We start from the raw sequence: 20596 nt of genomic DNA on the forward strand, positions 1-20596 counted from the left end.
CTTACAAAACTGTTCAGGTATTTTTGAGGGGTAGAATTCTGGTGAAAATTTGAATTAAGTTATGTAGACATTTAAACGTTGACAGGTGCTGTAAAACCGCCTCTGAAACATCCTAACAATGTACCTGCTCAAAGGATGGAGGAGAGTGATCGCCTCCCATGTCTTCACCAGCCTGGATGACCATCATGCTTTTTTAACTTTTCTTATTGTTGTTCAAGTACAGTTGTCGCCATTCTCCCCCACCACTCCCCCCACCCCAGCCATCCCCCCCCCCCCCCTTGATCCTACCCCCCTTTGGTTTTGCTCTTGTGTCCTTTATGGATTTTTAATAGATGGAAATGGTATTGCATTTAAGTTATCTCTGATTAGGGCACTATTTCATTTCTCTGTTTTAAAACTATTTGTGTCTCTTCAACTGCATTCATAACTTTTACCATTTTCCTACTGAACACATTTTTAACTCCATTCCTCAAAATGACTATTCGGTTCTTTTTACAGTTTTAAGAAAACATGGAGACAGATCCCAGTATTGAGTCTAAGATATTTGCTTTACAAACAAATTTTCAGGCACCTTTGGTGTGTGTTAAACTTGTAAGGTCAAGGCAAACCGATTTATTTTGTGTGTGTTGATATGGACTTGGGCAGCAGTCACAACAGATACGTACTGAAAGAAACTGGAAAAACAAACATCTATTCCTCCGGTGGGGTCTAGGCATCACTTTTTCCCAGATAAGGAAAAGAATCTCATTGTGTTGCTCAGAGGAGTTCGTGCATCACTGCTTAATCTTAAATGAAAAATCTTGGTTTTGTGACTTCATCGACTTTGCCATTATGTCGCAGAAAGTATATTTACAAATCTCAGGAATTATATAAATGAATTTTCCCTAAGTAGGTTTTAAAATTGTTGTTCTCTTCTAGTGCCTTTATCTCTGAAGCCGAGAAAAAGCCCAAGATGCCGAACCAAACTACTTTAGATAAGAAACGGCTTACGCTGTGTTGGCAGGAGCTGGTATGTGAAAATCTATTTATACTTTGAAGAGAATTGAAACGTGCTTTTAAAATAACCCTCACGGATAAGGCATAGGTCAGAGGCTACCCGAGGATAAGGTGTTCAAGGTTATGCACTTGTGTGCCATGGAGGCGTAAGTGAGAAGGAAATGTGACCAGCAAAGGAGCTAACATTTACTGGGTGTTTACGACAAGGAGCTGGAAGCCCACCAGCCCTGTGTCCTATTCTGCTGCATTTCCCCTTGTTCATTTTCTTGGTATTTGTATTTTGTCAAAGGCTGTAGACTCTTTCCCGTGACCTTCTGTCTCATAAGCTGAGAGAGCAAAAACAACAACAAAGCAAATAACTATGCTTCCTCTTCTTGGTTTCTTCCCATTAAGAACAGAGTTGTAAGCATTTCTTGGAGTGGTGTGCATTTGCGATGGCATATGAATCAGCCACAAAAAAGAGTGAAATCGTGCCATCTGCAACAACATGGACTTAGAGGGCATTGTGCTAAGGGGAATAAGTCAGACAAAGACAAATGCCAGATGATTTCACTTACATGTGAAATCTAAAAAGCACAATAAATGAAGAAGCAGAACAGAAACAGGCTCATAGATACAGAGAACATTTTGGGGGTGGCGGGGAGGTGAATGAAAGAGGTGAAGGGATTAAGAGTTACAAACTGGTAGTTACAGAATAGTCACAGGGATATAAAGTACAGCATAAAGAATGCAGTTAATAATATGGTAATAACCGTCCATGGTGCCAGGTGGGTGTCAGACTTATTGGGGGTAATCATAAGTTATATAAATGTCTAATCATGGTGTTATACACCTGAAACTAATATAAAATTGTACACCAGCTGTAATTTAAAAATAAAAAGTATTTTTTAAAAAGGTGAAAGGACTTCTTGAGAACAGGGCTGTAGCTGGTACCCATCTCTGTCGTGGAGGCCCCCTGCATGCCATGGGGTGCCCTCTGGGTGCTCGGTCCCTGCAGAATGAGGGATGACTGAGGAATGCCAGACCAAGTCAGACCCTGGCTTATCTCACCTCCTGCCTTCAGTCCAGCGATGGCTGCAAGGGACATTTTATAGGAGGTCGTGGTAATTCTGCAAAGAAAAATTACTCAGTGTCTGACTCACCAGGAATTGTTGAAAGATGTGAGTTGTATTCAGAGAGATTCAGTGATTTTTAAAGGTCACAGCTAGTTGCTCATCATCTAGAGACTCACACTCAGGTCTCAAAACTCCCGGTCCCTCCTTCTTTCCAGAAAAGTAAGTGGAGGTTTGTGCACCCATTTTCTGTGCCTTAGGGAGGCCCGCCCCCACCGTAGAGGGGATCTGCCTCCAGGCCAATTGCTGACCGCCCCCCTGTCTCGTCAGCACCATCCCTACCTATGGCTCACAGAGCCCGGCTGTCTTCCCAGCGTCTGACAGTCCTCAGCCCGAGCAAGTTCGTGGTTTCACTGTCTCTGTCATGGTCCAGCCCTACCTCCTCATCTCCAGACCTGTATTTCCAGCCTCCCAGCAGGCACGGCCCCTGCTTGTCTCATTGCACCTCACACTCAAAAATGCACATGTCCTACTCACCTTCCCACCTACCCTGGCTCCGCATCCTGAACCGGCACTGCCCACTACACTTGTTGTTCCAAAGAGAAGCCTGGGAATCCCCTTCGAATCCTTCCCTGTCACCCTAAGCAGCCAGTTTGACCCCAGGCTCTGTTGATTCTGCCCCTTACGGGCTCTGGGACTTGTCCCACTTCTTCATACCCAGGATCACTGCCCAAAGTGAGTGCCTTTGTGTCTCCATCATGGACTGCTTTAGTAGTCTTGATTTAATCTCTCTTCCTAGCCACAACCACAACTGCTTTCTAAAACGCAAACCTGACCAGGTCACTGTCGCTTTCAAAAATCACTGGCGATCCTAATCATTTGCAGGACAATGTCCAGATTTCTCAGAGGGACAGGGCTATCCACTCTCTCATTCTAACCTAGCACCCCAGCCTTACCTCCCATTACTCCCCTTCCAAACATCTACCCCCCTGCCATTTTGAACCCTCAATTATTAGGTGATATCTTATGTAGTTGTTCCCTCTGTCTGTTCCATCCTTTTTCTTCTTAGCAATTTATTGACCGGTTGGTTCATTAACAGACATTTATTTTAACACCTGCCATGTGCCAGGAGAATGCCTGGTAAGAACAAGGCAGAGGAGGTCCCTGTCCTAGTGAAGTTCACACTTTAGTGGGGAAGACAGAGATAAACCGGGAAGTAATAGATAAAGAAAATGATTAGAGGTTAGATAGTGAAGGAAATTCTTAAAGGCGCTGTAATGCGTGGTGACATTTAAGCCGAGGCAAGAGAGGAAACCAGCTATGCAGAGCCTGGGAAGAGCATCTGAGAGAGAGGAAAACCCCTAGCACCCCGGTCTGGGAGGACGAACCACGCTCGCCGTGGTTCAGGGCAGCCCGGGGCCCATGGAGCGAAGCCCCATGGGAAGAGCAGGGAGCGGGCAGGGCCAGCTCACACGGGGCCTTTGAAATCCCCGTGAAGTGTTTGAGACTCTTCCCTAAGTGCACACATGCGGGCTGAGCGAACGAATCCAAGTAAACACTTTTGGATGCTGCAACCACTCATACTGAGCTCCTTGGCAGAATTTCTCATCAGAATTTCTCAATGATGCCGCCTTGGTCTGGCAGCATCCACCAGGCCTCTAGGAAGAGGTAGAAGAAGCGTTAACTAAGGGCTTGGACACTGGGCTCAGCTGGAGGTCAACTCCAGCTCACCTCTCAGAGCCGCACTACTCTATGGCCCCAGCTGTAGAATGGGAATAAGAGTACCTATTCTCATTGCTAAGGTTGCTGTGGTTGCCAGGAGGATTCATACAGCAGTTAGAGCATTGCCCGGCCCAGAATAAGAGCTCAATACATTTTAGTTGCTATTCATATAGTTGTTGCTAGTATCAGAAAACCTAGATTCGGGCCTTGTCTACCAGAGCTATGGGACCCTGACAAACTTCTGACTTTTCTGGGCCTCAGCTTCTCATCTGTCTAAGGAAAGTGAGATGATATTCACGGCCTCTACAGTCCTATGAAATTTCTATTAAAGGAGCAGCATGCTCAGTGGGGGGCCCCGAAACAGCCCCCGTGTGTGGCTCAGTGTGGAGCTCATGCGCACCTTCAAGATCCTCCAGCAACAGGGCAGTGCCTGATGTCCAGACTTCTAGAAAGATCTGCACTGATTCTTGTCTTGTTTTAGGAGGTGATGGCCAAGAAGGCCAAGGGGATCATTCAGCAGCAGAAGAAAAAGTTATCACTCAGTGAAATGATCCATGAAGCCCAAAATTTTGTGGAAAAAATCCGCTTTCTTGTGGATGAGGTAATGAACTCGAATAGCAATCCTCATTTGGAAGGTCAGACTGGATGGCTTCCTGGCGGCATTTGAGTGTTTGACAAGGACGAGAGATGGAGCAGTATTGTCTCTTGAAACCTGCAGGGCCGAGCAGGCGCCGTTAGTTGAGGGGGTGAAAAATGAGATTTTAAAATTAAGCCAACTAGCTACAGCTTTGTTGATGTTTTTAAAAAACGAAGCTTGAATATTCAGCAGAAATAAAAAGCATGTTCCTTAACGGACTCAAGAGAAGTCCTTAATGGACTCAAGAAAAGTCAAATTTGCACAGGATTCTTGATAAGTGTTCAACAGAGGATTTAAACTCACAGCCAGTAAAGGTTAAATCAGCTTTTCATTTTTAAGTTAGTTGTCACCAGTGTCTTCTGGGGATTTCTAGAATGATCTAACAGTGATATTTGCTTCTGTCAGACAGGGCTTTGTGTGGAAAGGTTGCAGGAAGAGATACAGGTTTACTGCTTCTGTTGTTCTCAGAAGTTGTATTTCTTGTAAATCAACCGTTCTCTGCAGGCGTAATAAACAGTGAGACAGGCAGTCATTCTAGCGGATGCAGGGACTTTCATAAACACCCAGAAGGCTCAAAGCAGGCATCAGGACTTCAGGTCTGTGACTGACCAGCCCTGTGGCCAGGAAAATGTTTGCTTCCACATGAGGGGAGAAGGGATACCCCAGGAGGATGCCAGTTACACTGGGATTTCAAAATACAGAGCAACCGCTTTCAGCCCAGCAAGGCTGCAGCCTGGTTTAGGACACTGCATTTCCCTTCTGTCTCGGTAGCTACGTGGGTTCAGAAATGTACATTTCCAGCTCTCATATCATAATAGGCCTCTTGGCAGGGATCTCTGCAATTCCTATGTTGACTAGCTCAATTCTAACATCTCATTTTCTGTGCAATTTAGTCAAGTTTTTCCTGAATAGCCACTTAAAATGGAGCTAAAATGCTTGCAATCCTATTTTAGGTATAAAGTCCATGTGGGATTGTTTTCCCTTCCGAGAGTAAATGGAAAGACAGTCATAGAATTTTTTTTAATTTGAATGTTCTGGAAATGTTACCTGGTTCTTAAGAGGCCCAATGCTTGAATCTAAATCACTATGACCAGATTGGGGGTGGGGGCGGGGGACCATGGGAAAGTGTAGAAAATGTTTATTCTACAGATGGAGAAAAGCAGGCCACTAGAGATGCCAAACCTTTGGTCCAATTTGCATATCGTTAAAGTACAGTGAGCAGTTTGGCGAATGGGGTGGACACGGACTGCTAATTCACAACCCAAAGCTTTCTCTTTTCAAAGAAGCTACATTTCACCGCTCGATTGCAGAGGTGTTTTAGGATCAGAGAACTGTGGGCATGCGCTTGTTAACCCCCGGCCCACCAGATCCACCCCCTCCGCCCTGCAGCCGCAGCACACCATCCCCGACGTCTTCATCTGGATGCTCAGCAACAACAAGAGGGTCGCATATGCCCGCGTCGCCTCCAAAGATCTGCTCTACTCCCCCGTCAGGGAGCAGATGGGCAAATACTGTGGCGCCATCAAAACTCATTTCCTCAAAGTAAGTCTGCCCTACTTTTGACTCAAAGATGGGAAATAGCTGGGGTTTTTTTTTCCCTGGTTTGCTCAGCATTCGTAGTGTGTGTTCGTATCTCTGACTCTTCCCCCAAAGCTTTCAAAGGTCTAAGGAATACAGTTTAATCCCTAACAGAATGCCAGGCTTAATACTTATTAGCTGTGTGACCTTGAGTGAGTTATGATAGTTAGCATTTCTGCGTCTCCTGTTCTTCAATCCAATGGGGGGTGGTGCTGAGGATTAAGTGGGTGCCTGCATATAAAGAACACAGAGCGTCCATCACCCAGAGTCATCACCCGATGACCACAGGCATTCAGACAGATGGGCACCCCCCACCTAGAGGACATTCCTGGATTCTGTCCCCTTCGCACCCAGCGTACCTGGGGCTCCGTGTGCTGTTTTCTGTCATGCGTGGAAAATGACTTGAACAATTCTGCCCCTGTAATGATTATAACTGAAAAAGGACACTTTTTACCCAAGTTACTCATCACAAACATCAGGATTTTTCTTCCGCTTGCTCCATCCAAGAAATTCTGGGGTCACAAGAAACATTTATTTGTCTTAAAAATAGCAAATCATTTTAGAAAGGCTCTATGCTAAAAATACGAGAAAATCAGCAGCATGCTGCTCGCCTCCTAAATACTTTGATGCATCCTGGCGTTATTTAAAATGAGAACAAAGAACAGAGTGCAAATAAAGCCAGAGGCTGCATAACTGACTTCTTTATCAGTATTTTGCTTTCACCATCCGGATGGTCTCGGGTGATAGATAGCTTTGTAAATCCTGTTGAATTCAATCGTACCGACATGATGACACATCTCAATAAGATGACTCAGCAGAACTATCTTTAGTCCTGTTTTGATCATCACCCCATGCCTTTAACTCCCTTCCTGCCGACTGCCTGGATGCTCTTCTCCTCACTGAATCGGTCAATCTGAAAGAAAGGACGAGCCACACGCCAGGGAGACAAAGTCTTCGCGCACCTGCCGCCCACCCCTGTGTCTCCGCTGGGCGTCAGGAGGCGCAGTAAGACAAAGGAGGTCAATCTGAAACCTCCAGGCCAGAGGTTTCTCAAAGTTGGTTCCAGGGAACGACTGTCTTTCCAGTGGTTCTATAAACATTCCTTGTTCAAGCACCTCTGGGGGGTTGTAGTTAGTCCATCCCTTGGAGTGTCACTCATGAAGGCTCTGACAAGTCCTGCAGTCAGGGAACATGTTCAACTTTGACAGCCTTGGCCTGCTGATCTGATTCGTCTAGGAGAGCTGTGCGTGAATTTTAGGAAGCCACCATTCTCAGGGGCCCAGTCTGGGGACTATTAATCTAGAGGAAATGAAGGTGCCTCCTCCTCCGGAGCACGGCTAAGTAATGGTAAATCTGTAACGGCAACCAGGGTTTGATGGTCCCTGGTTCCGTGGTCTTCCTTTTTCTCTAATTTAAATATACTCACAATGCTACTAACAACGCTGGAACGGAATTCGTTGAGCTCAGCCCAATGCACCATCCCCCCCAAACCAGTCTCCCCGTTCTGTCTCATACCCACAGCGCCCCTCGTGGCCAAAGGGCAGGAAAGGACATTCATTCATCACTAAAAGGAAACTTCCTGTGCACTCAGAGCCCAGCCAGAAGGTGATGCTCAGCCTTCCTTTCCTTTTCTCCTGGAGTAGCCTCTCTGTGCCCGTTTACCCGACATTAGCTCCAGAGATGCCTTCTTGTTCTCGTCCCCACCCCTCTCCTTTCCTGGCTTCTGCTCCGCACCTCAGTCTCTTCTCAGGCCTCCTGTTTTCCATCCAGCTCTCCCCTGGACGCAGCAGGAAGTGAAACCGCTGCAGGACAGACTAACCTTGCTCTTACTAATACCGATGGACCAGCTTCAGCATCTTCCTCTCCCTTTTCTGACTGGCCAGGATTCCTCTTTGTTTTAGCCAGCTGGCGTTCACCAGCCCCTCAAAGGAGGTGGGTGGGGCATGGGAGAGGTGAAGACTTTAGCTTTCTGTCTCACGCAGTTTTTATCCATGGGTGATCACAGTGTTTCAAGGCACGTTTGCATTCTTTCCTTATTTTTCTCATTTGTTACCCCTGCCTTGCCAGGCTATTCTCAACAAATGTTGCCGGGGTTGGTCAGGCTAGAGCAGCTCATGAGAGAGAGCAGAGTGGGGAAGAGGGAGACAGGGAAGACACACCCAGGCTAGAAATGCCTGTGAAGTTAAAAATATTGTTACTATTATTATTATCAGAAAAAATAGATAATTCAACAAATATTTACTGAGTACCTTCTGGGTGCCAAGCCCCCTTTTAGGCAGTGGGGGCAGCACTGTGAACTGACAAAGTTCCTACATGTCTACAAATGGCAGAGGGCTTGCTTTCATTACAACAAAATAACCTTAGGCTCTCAATAAATATTTGTTTTATTAAACAAGTACTCAATGCATCATAGCTATTATTATTATTATTATTATTATTATCATTAAAGTGATGAACTGGGAATTATTTGTCTTATAAATTTGAGAACTGTAAGCTACAGAGTGGTTGTCTTTACCGACAACAAAATGACCGTTTCTGCTATTTGTAAGCTGGATGAAGAACGCATCCCATCCCCTGAAGAATCAGATCCAAACCCCTCCACATCACCAGCAGGTTTCCTCAGCCTCGTCTGGGTCATTGTCCGTCCCAGCTCTTCCTTTTCTGAAAGCTCTTAGCGGAACCAGCCCCGGCACAGAGCAAGCACCCACTGAACAGCAGCCCCTATTACACTGTGAGTTCCTGCCCCGTGTCTTTGTTCTGCACTTTCCTCTCCCTGGGGTGCCTTCTCCGCTGGTCCAGCTCCATAACACTGATTCAAGCCCAGTGAAATATATGAGTCTTAAAGAAAGGATGGAAGCATCTACTGCTACTTTTCTGCTTCTGTAGCATTTTTTCTCTTACACTTGACTTTGCATTTGAGTAAGTGAATGCAAGCTGACCTCCTGGTCTAGATGTGAGATCTTGGAGGGAGGCCAGGGCTGTGTCTTGGTCTTTGTGATGCCCTCCTGACCCCACCCCATCAGCAGTTCCTAGAGGCACTTGTAGTAGTTGCTGAATTGAGTTGCTCACAATCCACTTAAGGCACGCACAGAGCAAGACAAGAAAGTGGACAACTGTGCTCAGTTTCCGACTCAGGGGCTCCCCATGGGTGCCTCGGAAAAGTCAGAGCAAGTTGTAGCCTCTCGTCGTAGGATTTTGTGAGTCTCTGGAAAAGAAGTGATATAAAAGAAAAAGGACAGTACTGATTGAAAATCCTTAGAAATACTAAGAAAAGGCACTTAGAAGGGTCAAAAAATCTGCAGAGGTTGCCATCCTCAGAGCGAAGGCCTTGCCATCAACCCTGAAGGCAGCCAGATCTGGAGCCTGGGACTCCTTAGAGGGGACGAGGAGTCTCCTAACCCTGGGAAGGGAATTAGAAACCCCACTGCATGCGGAAGGGGTGAAGGAATGGGAGGTTTTAGTCCGGAAGAGAGAACATGGAAGAACAGGTAGGTTCCTCCAAGCACACGAAGGCCTGACCTATGAAAGAAGCATCTGAGTTCTTCCGAATGCAGCAAAGGGGTAGAGGGGTGGCTGGAGCTCTGGGCACTTGGAAGGTCTGGGGAGACAGATTCCAGCTCAGTGCGGAAAGAGGCAGGAGTCAGGGATTCAAAGTCCAGGGTCTAGGTCTGAAGTCATCTCTTTTGGGTTTGAGTCCTGGCTCTGTCACTTAAAAGCTGAGTGTTCTTTGGGAACTTACCTAACCTCTCTGAGCAATGGGGGCAATAACCATACCTATTGGTTAGATTTACATGACCCAAGGCTCAGCAGTGCTTCACACAGTGCCTGTTGAAGCTTCAGGCCCCACTACACCTGAATCCGCCTCCGGAACTCTGCATCATGGCAAGTGGGGTCATTGGTCTCGTTTTGTTATAAGATGAGCTCCTGAGAACTGCTCTCTGAATACCCCCGGGCATGTCCCTAGGCACCCAGGAAGGACCTCACTTCCCAAAGAGCAAGGCCCATGCTCAGCTCTCATTAATGTGGTGGGCTTCCTTGCAACCTTTCCGCAGCTCCCCGGGAAACGGGCCTCTGGCTGGACGGTGCAAGCGAAAGTCGACGTGTACCTGTGGCTGGGCTCCGCCAGACACTCGGGCGCCATTCTGGACAACTTGCCGGCAGGCTATGAAGCAGAAATGTCGTCCTCAGTGGCCGGCTCCAGCCACCCTCCAGCCAGCCTGGTCTACCAAGGTAGGAGGCCCACGGGTGAAGTGGGTCGCTGGGTGTCCCTGGTGGGCCCCTGAGAAAACAGGGAGGGGGGGACATGCATGTGTTGTTTGTGCCTTATTTTAAGGTCAAATTATCTTCCTTCTTTTAATATAGTTTCTACATTTTCTTCCTCACCTTCCAATGTCTGATCTAATGCCCTGGCTGGCGTAGCTCAGTGGATTGAGCTCCGGCTGCGAACCAAAGTGTCGCAGGTTCGATTCCCAGTCAGGGTACATGCCTGGGTTGCAGGCCATGACCTCCAGCAACTGCACATTGATGTTTCTCTCTCTCTGTCTCCCTCTCTTCCCTCTCTAAAAATAAATAAATAAAATCTAAAAACAATGTCTGATCTAAAACAATCAACTCAAGTTATGTAACACATCTGAAACGAACATCGATATTTTTGTTAGTGGAGAAAAACTAATAGGTATTTCTTTGTAGGCAGACAGTATAGATTAAGTTTGAATTTTAAGCAAAAGGTGTGTTTTATATGAATGTCAGTGAGGCCTTGTGTTGATGTGACCTGTGGAATTGAAGCAGATTTTTCCTTGTTTGTGGCCCTCGGGCTTTGGTCTAGCAACAGCCGGCATTTACACTTCCTGGTAAGGACCCAATGGAAACTGGTATCAGTGAGGTCTCTCATGTTTCTCTAGCTTGTTTCTTGGCTTGGTTGCTTTAAAATTTTATTTTTTTAAATCCTCATCCAAGGATATGTTTATTGATTTTAGAGAGAGAGGAAAGGGGAGAGAGAGAAAGGGAGAGAGAGAAATATCGATGTGAGAGAGAAACATTGATCATTGTCTCCCGTACATACCCCAACTGGGGATGGAACCTGCAACCTAGGTATGTGCCCTGCCTGGGAATCGAACCCACAACCTTTTGGTGTATGAGGCGATGCTCCAACCGACTGAGCCACCCAATCAGGGTTTGGCTTGGCTGCTTTTAGAAGTTCAGATTGCCTTATGTAATCTTTTCTCCTTTGTAGACATTTTCTATGAATACCATCATGCTTACATTTCCATATAATTTTAAATTTTGTTGTATTAGTGCTCACAGCTGCGTTTTGCTTCTGTTTCCAAATTGATTCGATTTGCAGGATCTCTTGCTGCCGAGTTCAGATAGCGTAGAGCAGTTTTACCTTCACTTCGCCTGCAGCTGAGCTTTGAACTGAGCCCGTGTTGGAAAGCGGGGAGGCCTGTCTACACGCCCAGGCTTCCTGTGTCACACTAGGCTCCTCTGATGTTGGATGACCTTGACTGCCAGGGGAATCTAAGGCCCGTAGTTAGAGGAGGAAAGCTTCTGGAGATAGCACCTACCACATGCCAAGCATGGTGCCCTACGCTTGCTACATAAGATCTAATTTATTTCTCACATTGACCCTGGGTGGTCTCTCCATGTTGCAGATGGACAAAGGGTGTATCAGAGATGCTTAGAAATTGCTCAAGACCATACAGCTAGTAACTGATACGGCAAACAATCTCCAAACCTTGCTTTATTTCCACCGTCCCGCTGTTTTCCATCCTGTCTTTAGCATTTTATTTTTGGGTGAAAAACATCCCCTTCAGGTCATTTCTAGAGACACTACCTCTAGAGACCCAAGGTACCCGGACACATTTGCTGTCCCAGCTACTGACAATTCAGAGGAGAGAACAGAGTTTTCCCACAGTGCCCTGGTCCCCTGCAGCCTGTCCTCATGGGGCGGTCTGAGAAAATGCCTCAGCCGTGAGCTTCTCCACTCTCACCTGGGCTTCCCCACTGAACCTCAGTCTGCCGCCACCCGCAGCCCTCTCTCTGCCCCCTACCCCGTCAAACAGGAGTGCTCGCTGCTGCCTTAGGGTCCCATGTCCTGTGGGTATCTCAGACACTCAGCCCTGGCCTCCTGCCACTGTGACTGCGGCGTTTGTGTTATCTACTGCCCTCTCCCTGGAGCTCCCCAAGGAGCTGCCTTAACGACTTAGAGCCCTTAGAGACCAGAACTGTACCTGGCACACAGTAGGTGCTCAAAATGACCTTGGCTGGTCGAATGGAAGAAGGGATGGAATGGACAACTCAGGACTTTATTGAAGCAAATCCATTGTGGAGAAGGCCCTTTCCTACACACACACACACACACACACACACACACACACACACACACACACACACCAGTGCAAACAAAGGAATTACAATGTGGTATTTTTGGAAGAGAAGGCAATTTCGGAATCTGACAGAAATGAAATCCGGGCTTTGGCATTTTTTTAGCTTTGTAGACTTAGAAAAGTATTTTAGCCTTTTGGTGAGCCTTTTCCCTCATCTACCAACTGGAGATCATTATCTTTATCTCACGGGGTTGTTATGGAGATTAACCCCCACAGTGGCTCAAGGAGAGTGCCTGGCTCCTAAGTGCCCGTCAACATGGCCTCTCCTCTGTGTCCATTTCGGCCTCCGGCGCCAGGGGGCGCTGTGGTCTCCTCTGCCCGTCTCTGGATGAACCTACAGACTCACTTCACACACGGACACCCACGAGCACTCACTGTCCCCCAAAGCCCACTAACGCCTGCGCTTTCTCCTGTGTACCCACAGACCGGCACATCTTTCAGCTGAGAGCGCACATGTACCAAGCCCGGGGCCTGATCGCCGCCGACAGCAACGGACTTTCAGACCCATTTGCCAAGGTCACGTTCCTTTCCCACTGCCAGACCACAAAGGTAACCAGGGAAGCGCCCCCCCTTCCTTCCTGCATCCCACAGCTGATCCACAGCAGACCCCAGGGAAGAAAAGGCATGGGCCCATTGCAGGTTCCCGTGTCTCTGGGTGTGTAGGTGTTTCACACTGAAACCCTCATGTGCAAGGAAGGACGGACATGGGGTCTGCTGTTCCAGGGCGATCCATTGTCCTGAAGCGAAGAGAGCAAGTTTCTCAGACACAGGAGGGGCGGCAGGACAAGCAGACCCTGGCTCCTAGAGCTCCTCCTGCTGAAGTGCCAGGCACAAGGTCAGGTTGGGTGGGGGGTGAACACACAGGAGAACAGCACCCAGACACCCTGCCGGAGGCTCATGATCCAGTCTCTCTGAGGGGTCCTGGTGCGGGGGAAGGTTTTCCAGCTTTGCCGTCAGGAAGCCTAGGCTTGGCACTGCCGCCTCGTGCTCGCCAGCTGGGGGGCTCTGCTTACTCTCAACATCCCTGCCGTTCCGCGTGTCTCCCTTCCGCCAAGTACGACTTCCTTCCTGGTGGGTGCCGTGAGGACTGATGGAGACAGATGTGGACCTGTTTCCTCTGGGCTTTCTCCCCCTCTGGATCCTGAGCCCCGGAATGAGAAAAGGGTTCCTAACAGGCGCAGGTCCCCTGGGCTTCTCATTCGATCCTATCCTCTAGGGTTTACTCCGTTCTCTGCAGGTGCCCTGTTCTGAGAGAGGGAAGCTCCGTAGAGGGTTTGGTTGGCCCATCTCGGAGGGGAGGACAGAGGACACAGGAGATGAGCGGAAGTTTCATTCTAGCTCATCTGCTTTCTAGCTGCACTTTACTCACTAAACCTTGGTCTGTCGTCTTAAAACAGTGCTACTGTGAAGAAGAAAAAAGTTAAGGGAATAAATGATGGATGAGTGGTGGCCATCATGTCGGTTGATGTTAGAGGGCTGGCATTTCTTTCCAAAGTGAGGCCCGTCATCTGGGTGATGGGTGAGACTGAGTTTTGATTTATGACGTGCAGACCAAGATCATAATTGAACCAGCATGGAGGGTACTTCACCAGCACCGCCCAGTGTCTGCTCTGTGCCCGGCCCCAGGCTGGGCTCAGGGGAGCCGGGGGACCCGCCCCTGCTCCTGAGTAGTGTGTGGTCTGGGCACGAGACAGGCAGGCCTCAGGACAGGCGAGTCAGCAAGACTGGGATGACCCATAGTGCTGGGCCTACAAGGGGCGCTGAAGAGAGGGCTTAGCTCTGTCCGGAAGGGGAGCAGAGAGAGACCACAGAAGGAAGGCGACCCCACTCCCAGCAAATGAGCATGAAGTCCAGGAGAGCGCAGAGTACTTTCTCCTTTCTGTCTTGAGAGGTATCACATCAAGTGCAGTGATTAAAAGTCGAGGCTCTGGAACCACATTACCTGGGTTCAAATCCGAGCTCTTCCAGTTATTGGCTGTGTGGTCTTTTTTTTTTTAATTGTTCAGGTTTCCCTATTTTTTTAAAGATTTTATTTATTTGTTTTTAGAGAGGGAAGGGAGGGAGAATGAGAGAGAGAAACATCAATGTGCGGTTGCTGGGGGCCATGGCCTGCAACCCAGGCATGTGCCCTGACTGGGAATCAAACCTGCGATGCTTTGGTTTGTAGCCCGCGCTCAATACACTGAGCTATGCCAGCCAGGGCGGCTGTGTGATCTTAAGCAAAGCCCTCTCTGTCCGTCCTCAATGTCCTCATCTGTAGTAGATGAACGATAACACTGATATACCTCTCACAGGGTAAAACATCCAGGACAGTGCTTTGCCTATCACAGCTTCTATGTGACTGCTTGCCATTATTGTCACTGAGGCTTCCCACCAGGCAAGGGTAGACCTCTGGGACCCTCCCCTGCCAGCCACAGCTGTGGAACCCAGGTGCACAGAGGGGACGTCAGAGCCCCGGGTGCAGCAAGGGGCTTGAATGAGCTGCTCCCTGGGCTGCCGGGTGATCACTGTTCTAGTCTGCATCTCCGCATAGTATCTTCATTTGATGTAGACCCATCTCTCAAAGGAGCAGATGGCATTAGTTTCTCAAACACTCATTTGAAAGGGAAAAGAGGTTCTACTGAGCCCTGGACTTTACTCCCATACTTTGAACTAAGTACCTAATTCTTGTTAATAATAACAGCTGCCATTGACTCTCTATGTGCCAAGCATGATGCCCAAGCATTTTACATGCATTGTTTGCTACACCTCATTGCAACCCAAAGATGGATGTTGTTAGTGTCCCCATTATGTGGATGAGGAAGGTCAGGTTTGGAGACCATATAGGTAGAAGGTGGTAGAGCCATAAGGGATACCCAGGTCGGTCCAATTCCAAAGTCACTTTGCTTAACCTTTCTGCTTCCATTTTGGTAAGAAAGGCTCCAGTTTCCCTCTCCTGTCCCAGGGTCGTGCGGCCTTGGAGGGACTGGTCTGTTGGAGGGGCATGGCCCCTCTCCTACTCATTACGATGGGGAAAGCTGAGCTTGGGGTCATACCTGCGGTCATATCTGAGCTCCATCGGTTCACCTTGTAGCTCTCATCTGAACTGGCCACGTGGAGCTCAGGGAAAACGGTCTCCAAAGGGCTGGTCCTGCAAACCAGTCCTCTGTGAATGACTAATGGGTACAAAATAGTTTAGAAGGGAATGCAGTTATTCCAGACGTCACTGGAGATGGATGTGGGACTTAGAAATCCTGTGGTAACTGAAGGATAAAGGGGAAGGGAGAGAAAAGAAAGCTTTGGGGATAGCAGGGGCCAGGGACTTGGTGGCTAAGAGGAAGTCTTAGAGGAGTAGAGGGAGGATCTTAGGGCGTGAAGAGCATGGAATCTAAGATTTCAAACAACCCCAGTGATGCTGTGTCCTGAGGACATAGATGGTCTTTTGTCAGAAACAAGTACCCTAGTGAACCAAGACTGACACATAGTAGGTGTTCAGCAAATGTTTACTCCTTTATAAAAGAGTGTTGGTGGGGTGGAGTGGAGTGGGGTGGGTCATAAACACTTACTGAGCACCTACTGCATCCCAGGCACTTAATATGCTTTGTCTCGAACAATGGTTATAACAACTCCGCAAGGCAGGTGCTAACCCCACTGAAATGAGGGAAACCGTGGAAGAGAGAGGCGGCGTCACCTGCCCAAGGTGAATGTAAGGCGCCCGTGAAACTAGAGTTCCCTTCCAGGGGCACCTGAGTTTAAAGCCATGCTCTGTCCAAGTTCCCTCAGTCCATTTTTAAAGTTTTAGCTAAATGGGACTATAATCTCCCAAATAATGTCATGGAACATGATCACAATAAATAACTCTTTAAGGAAGCCCCAAAGAAATAGGCTATTGGTGGACACCTTGGCAGTGAAGTGGAAGAATGTATTGCTGTTTGAGTGAGGTGTACGGTACCTCTTGAAGGTAGCCGTGGTCCTTTTACTCACGGAAACAACTCTGAGGGCGAGCCGCTGCCCTCCCATTCATTCACGTACGTCCTAGGGCCTGAGTAAATGCGTGTTGAATGGGTGAATGAATGCATGCATGCTGACCTCTGGAGTCTCACCAAGTGGCATTTACAGCCCCAAGTGCCAAGGAAGATATCAAAACATTTCTGGTAGGAAAGATACTGTAGGGATCATAAATTGCTTTGGTATCACACCGTACGGGTGAACGCTGAAAAATAGATCACATTTCTATTTTTAAAAGCAGCATGAAGCCACGTGGTGCTTTGTGATGTTAGTCACTGACACGAGCAGCTTTGTGCCGCAACTCCCTAACTCCTGCTCATAGGCTGCTTGAAACGATGCTTTGTCCAACAAGTTAAGATTTTTCTCTGAAAGGTTATGTCAAAAAATGTGACTGTGTTTGAGGCATACAATATCCCATGAGCAGAAAAACAACAAAAGAAGGAAATTGTGAGGTGCACACTGTATTTATGACTCAGATAAAGGAGAGCAATGGAAAATCCCTTCGTGACCAAGGTGCCAATGATTCATGCGGTGGCTAGAGGCGCACTTGATGTAAAACTCTAATGTGACCATTTTATTTGGGCTTTGGAACCGGGGCAGTTAATCCAGGCCAGATCTCTCTCTCTGATCCCTCCCGGAGTGAACAGTGAGAAGGAAAGGTGCGGTGCAGAGGCGGCATGGAAATGTCCCCAGGACCCCGCAGTCTCTCTGCCGGGTTCACTGTGAAGTCACCCATTTGCCCGTGCAGCCTGGAGAAGGGGAAGATACGGCTGTGGCCTCTTCCCAGGAGCGGCCCCGCATACTAGGGGGCAGTTTCTGTCCAGGTGCAGAATCCACCCATTCTGCAAACCACCCGAGCCCTCAGCTCTCTGAAGCTCATGTGCTCCCAAACACCCAATGACACAGAGTACAGTATGCAACCCGGCTATAACCTCCCTTCTGAAGGTACCATCTGAAGGGCCTGGCAGGGGGGCTGGGAGCCACTTCCAGGTGAGCTGCTCATGGTTCTGGACCAACTATGCAGGCTGTGGTCCTTCTTTGTCCTTTGGTTTCTCCATCTGAGTAATGGGTACAGCCAACTACCAAGACCACAGTTTGCTAAGGCAGAAAGAATGATGCCATGCAAAATGGTAAGGATTATTTTGAAGATGCTGGTTTCTTCAATGCAGTCAAATAAATATCCACAATACAATAGAATTCTGTAAAAGAAATATTAGATTTAAAACCTTTAATCTAATCTAAGGAATATTAAATTTAAATACTTTAGAGTACTTGATGACAAAATTGTATTTGCTCACAAGTGGAGAATCGCCAGATATCCCCCACCCTTGGTTTGCCCCTCCGTAAAATAGAGATAACATTAGCATCTACTCAGTGAGATAAACGAGTTAGCAGCCTGGGCTTTGGTACCAGAGATCCTGGTTGAATCTCAGCGCTGCCACTTGCTGGCTCTGGACAAGTGAGCCTCTGTTTCCTGGTGTAAAACGTGACTAGACAGCTATACGCCGCACCTCCCAGAATTGTGAAGTTTGCATGCGCCAGTGCATGTAGAGTGCAGCAGCCGGCACATAGTAAGTGCTCAGTAAAGGGCAGCTGGTCTGATCATCGCAGCACTAGCGTGAGGACTGAGTTGAAATGATGTATGCAGCACACAGGGTATTGAACACTGGAGGGGCTCTACCTGGGTAAGTGCCTGCAGGGCAGGGAAGGTTCTCATCCCCTAGTATCCAGTACGTAGGAGGACACCGGTTTACATTGCCCCTCAAATGTTGAACAAGTGTGCAGCGACGACGAGGATGTGTTCTCGTTGCCCTTCCGAAGTAACTGCTGAACGCATCTCAGAAGCCCTGCACCCCAGTTGAAGGATCTGTTGCTTTGCTTTCGGCCCCACCTTCCAGGTCATTTCCCAGACCCTCTCCCCGACCTGGAACCAGATGCTGCTGTTCAATGACCTGGTGCTGCACGGAAACCATAAGGAGCTGGCGGAGTCCCCGCCTCTGGTGGTGGTGGAGCTGTATGACAGCGACGCGGTGGTGAGTGTCCCTGGACAGTGCTGCCCGTGCCTCGCTCGCGCTGACTTACTTGGTTGAAGCAGCCTGTTAATGCTCGGGACCTCGATGTGCTTGGCGGCCGTCCTGGCCTGGGGAGAAACGATGCATTACAGAACCAGGGAAATGGGCGATGACCGTTGCTGCATTCACTAAAGGGCTTTTCACCTAGGCTTCCATTTAGACTGCAGTTAAAATAGGATCTGGGTCACAGAGCTCCAGCTGACATACCCGGCTTCAGGAACAGGTACTTTATAAAGCATCCCCCGCTTGTGCCCAGCCCCCAGCCAGTTCTCTGTCCTACTTCTGCTTAGTGAAAGTGCCCATGCCTTTTGAGAACTGGAGGTGTTTACTGATTTTGCCTTGGCTGAGTGGCAATGGAAGACCATTGTCACCCATCCAGCCTTTGTAACTGGGTTGTTTTTTTCTGGGTTGCTGCTTCTGAATCCTGAAACACTTTTTGTCTCTATCCCATTTCTGTTGTGATGTGAACTAGACCTCTCTCTCTCCAAAGAAATCTGTGCTCTGAAATGTTAAATAGATTAAGAAGCTTACTGGAGATTTATTTTGTGCTAATTACAAATCAAATCTCTTTTTACATTAGGAAGTCTAAAATGAAAGGCGAAAGTTTAGTTATTTTCTCCGATGTCTCTATCTATCCCCTCGGGAAGTTGCAGGAGCACGAGTGTATTCAGTGCAACAGCTTTCCAAAAAGCCTGCCCTCAGCTCCCTCCTCTGCTCCCCCCAGAGCATCTGGGCAGCTCTGACCCCGACCCAAGGTCAGGTGGAAATCAGGATGGGGAAATTGTAGGAGGTGAGCAGGCGCCTTGGAGCGCACAAATCTCCCTCTTGTTTCCTAGAGAAGAAAATAGGGACCCACAAAGGTCAAATGCCCTGTTCAAGGTCACAGCCAGCTGGAGGCAGAGCCTCCTGTGTCCACTCTTTGCTGCACACGTGGGTGTGGCTGGTGTGGCTGTATCCCTTTGGAGACACATGTCATTGTCCTCCATCTCTGCCTCTTTCTCTGTGTCCACCCCGCCCCCCCGCAACTCTGGGTGCCATTCCCCCAGTTGTAAGTTGGAGCTAGATGTATGTATTTACGGAATGTGAGTTCTCCTCTTGGGCATGTAGTATAGATTTTCTGTCAAAACAGCTGTAAAATAAGCACCTTTTCAATTTTGTTCCTAGCAACATGGCTCTAATACTGAGTATTTTTTATTTGAAAACCATAACAACAATCAAACATCTTTGAAAGCTCCTCCTAAACCAACCGGCTCCATGGATTTCCCTTAGTTGTCCTTTGCCTTTCGGACTCCTGCTAGGTCTCCATGCCCGGACCACAGGTCCCACCCCACGTAAAACCTTCCCAGAAAAAACAAGCTCACATCCTCACATCTAACAGAAAAGGAAATGAAGGAGCAAGAGAAAATTATGAAGGCTCTGTACTTTCTTCCTGGAGAGACACATATGAACTGCAGTTCCTCTGGGCCCGCAGCCCTGCGGTGACGGTCAGATCCTGAGGTTCTGACTCTGCCAGACACGTGGTTCCAGTCCGGAGCTTTCTCTCCTTACATAGTGCCTTGTGCCCTCATTCCTCATTAGGGTCTGCTGGCTGCGTGGGAAATGAGTTTATTTTGGGCGAATTTCTTTTTTGGGTTTATGTGGACTCTTTTGTCTCCAGGGCTAATTTTAATTATTCCGAGCTAGATCATGGACAAAATGAGTCCACGGTACATCCCTGCCTGTACCCAGGCTGGGAACGGGTCTGACCCTACTGGGGGATGCCAGCAGGCAGCTTTGTTTCTGAGGGTGACCGCACCAAACCTCATTTCCAGCTCACCCAAGCTTCCTGCTACAGCCAGAAATGCAAGTGCTGGTCCATGAGTCCAAAGGCAATGAAGCCGAGCGACTGCTGCAACCCAGCCTCAGCCAGAAGGGAGGGTGGGTGCCGTCCTTGGCCTTCAGACATCACTAATTCAGCAGCTCTCACTCAATACATATGTAATGAGTACCTGCCCTGTGTCAGGAGACACAGCAGGGAATAAAACAGGCAACACCGTCTGTGTGGAGCTTATATTCTGGGGGTTTCTGGGATAACAGCCAGCAAAGCAGCCCCATGCCCTAGCCGCGTGCTGCTCCTGGGGCCCGTGGAGCCATGCTCCTGGGAGCAGGTGTGGGGAAGAGGCGGAA

The 20596-nt window shown here is 48.3% G+C and overlaps 1 protein-coding gene across 7 annotated transcripts in view; it reads left to right on the plus strand.

Annotated features, from left to right (window-relative positions):
* Positions 1-20596, plus strand: part of FER1L6 (fer-1 like family member 6) — a 129178-nt gene that overhangs the window by 63572 nt on the left and 45010 nt on the right. For all 7 annotated transcript variants that reach the window (XM_045860989.1, XM_045860987.1, XM_045860988.1 and 4 more), the window contains 6 exons: positions 919-1009; positions 4252-4371; positions 5797-5949; positions 10038-10215; positions 12796-12920; positions 18257-18391. In XM_045860989.1, coding sequence (XP_045716945.1) covers positions 919-1009; positions 4252-4371; positions 5797-5949; positions 10038-10215; positions 12796-12920; positions 18257-18391 — 802 coding nt within the window. The remainder of the gene's footprint in view (positions 1-918; positions 1010-4251; positions 4372-5796; positions 5950-10037; positions 10216-12795; positions 12921-18256; positions 18392-20596) is intronic.

This window comes from Phyllostomus hastatus, unplaced genomic scaffold, assembly GCF_019186645.2.
Source record: "Phyllostomus hastatus isolate PE091 unplaced genomic scaffold, TTU_PhHast_1.1 phas_scaffold_21, whole genome shotgun sequence".
Classification (NCBI taxonomy): Eukaryota; Metazoa; Chordata; class Mammalia; order Chiroptera; family Phyllostomidae; genus Phyllostomus; species Phyllostomus hastatus.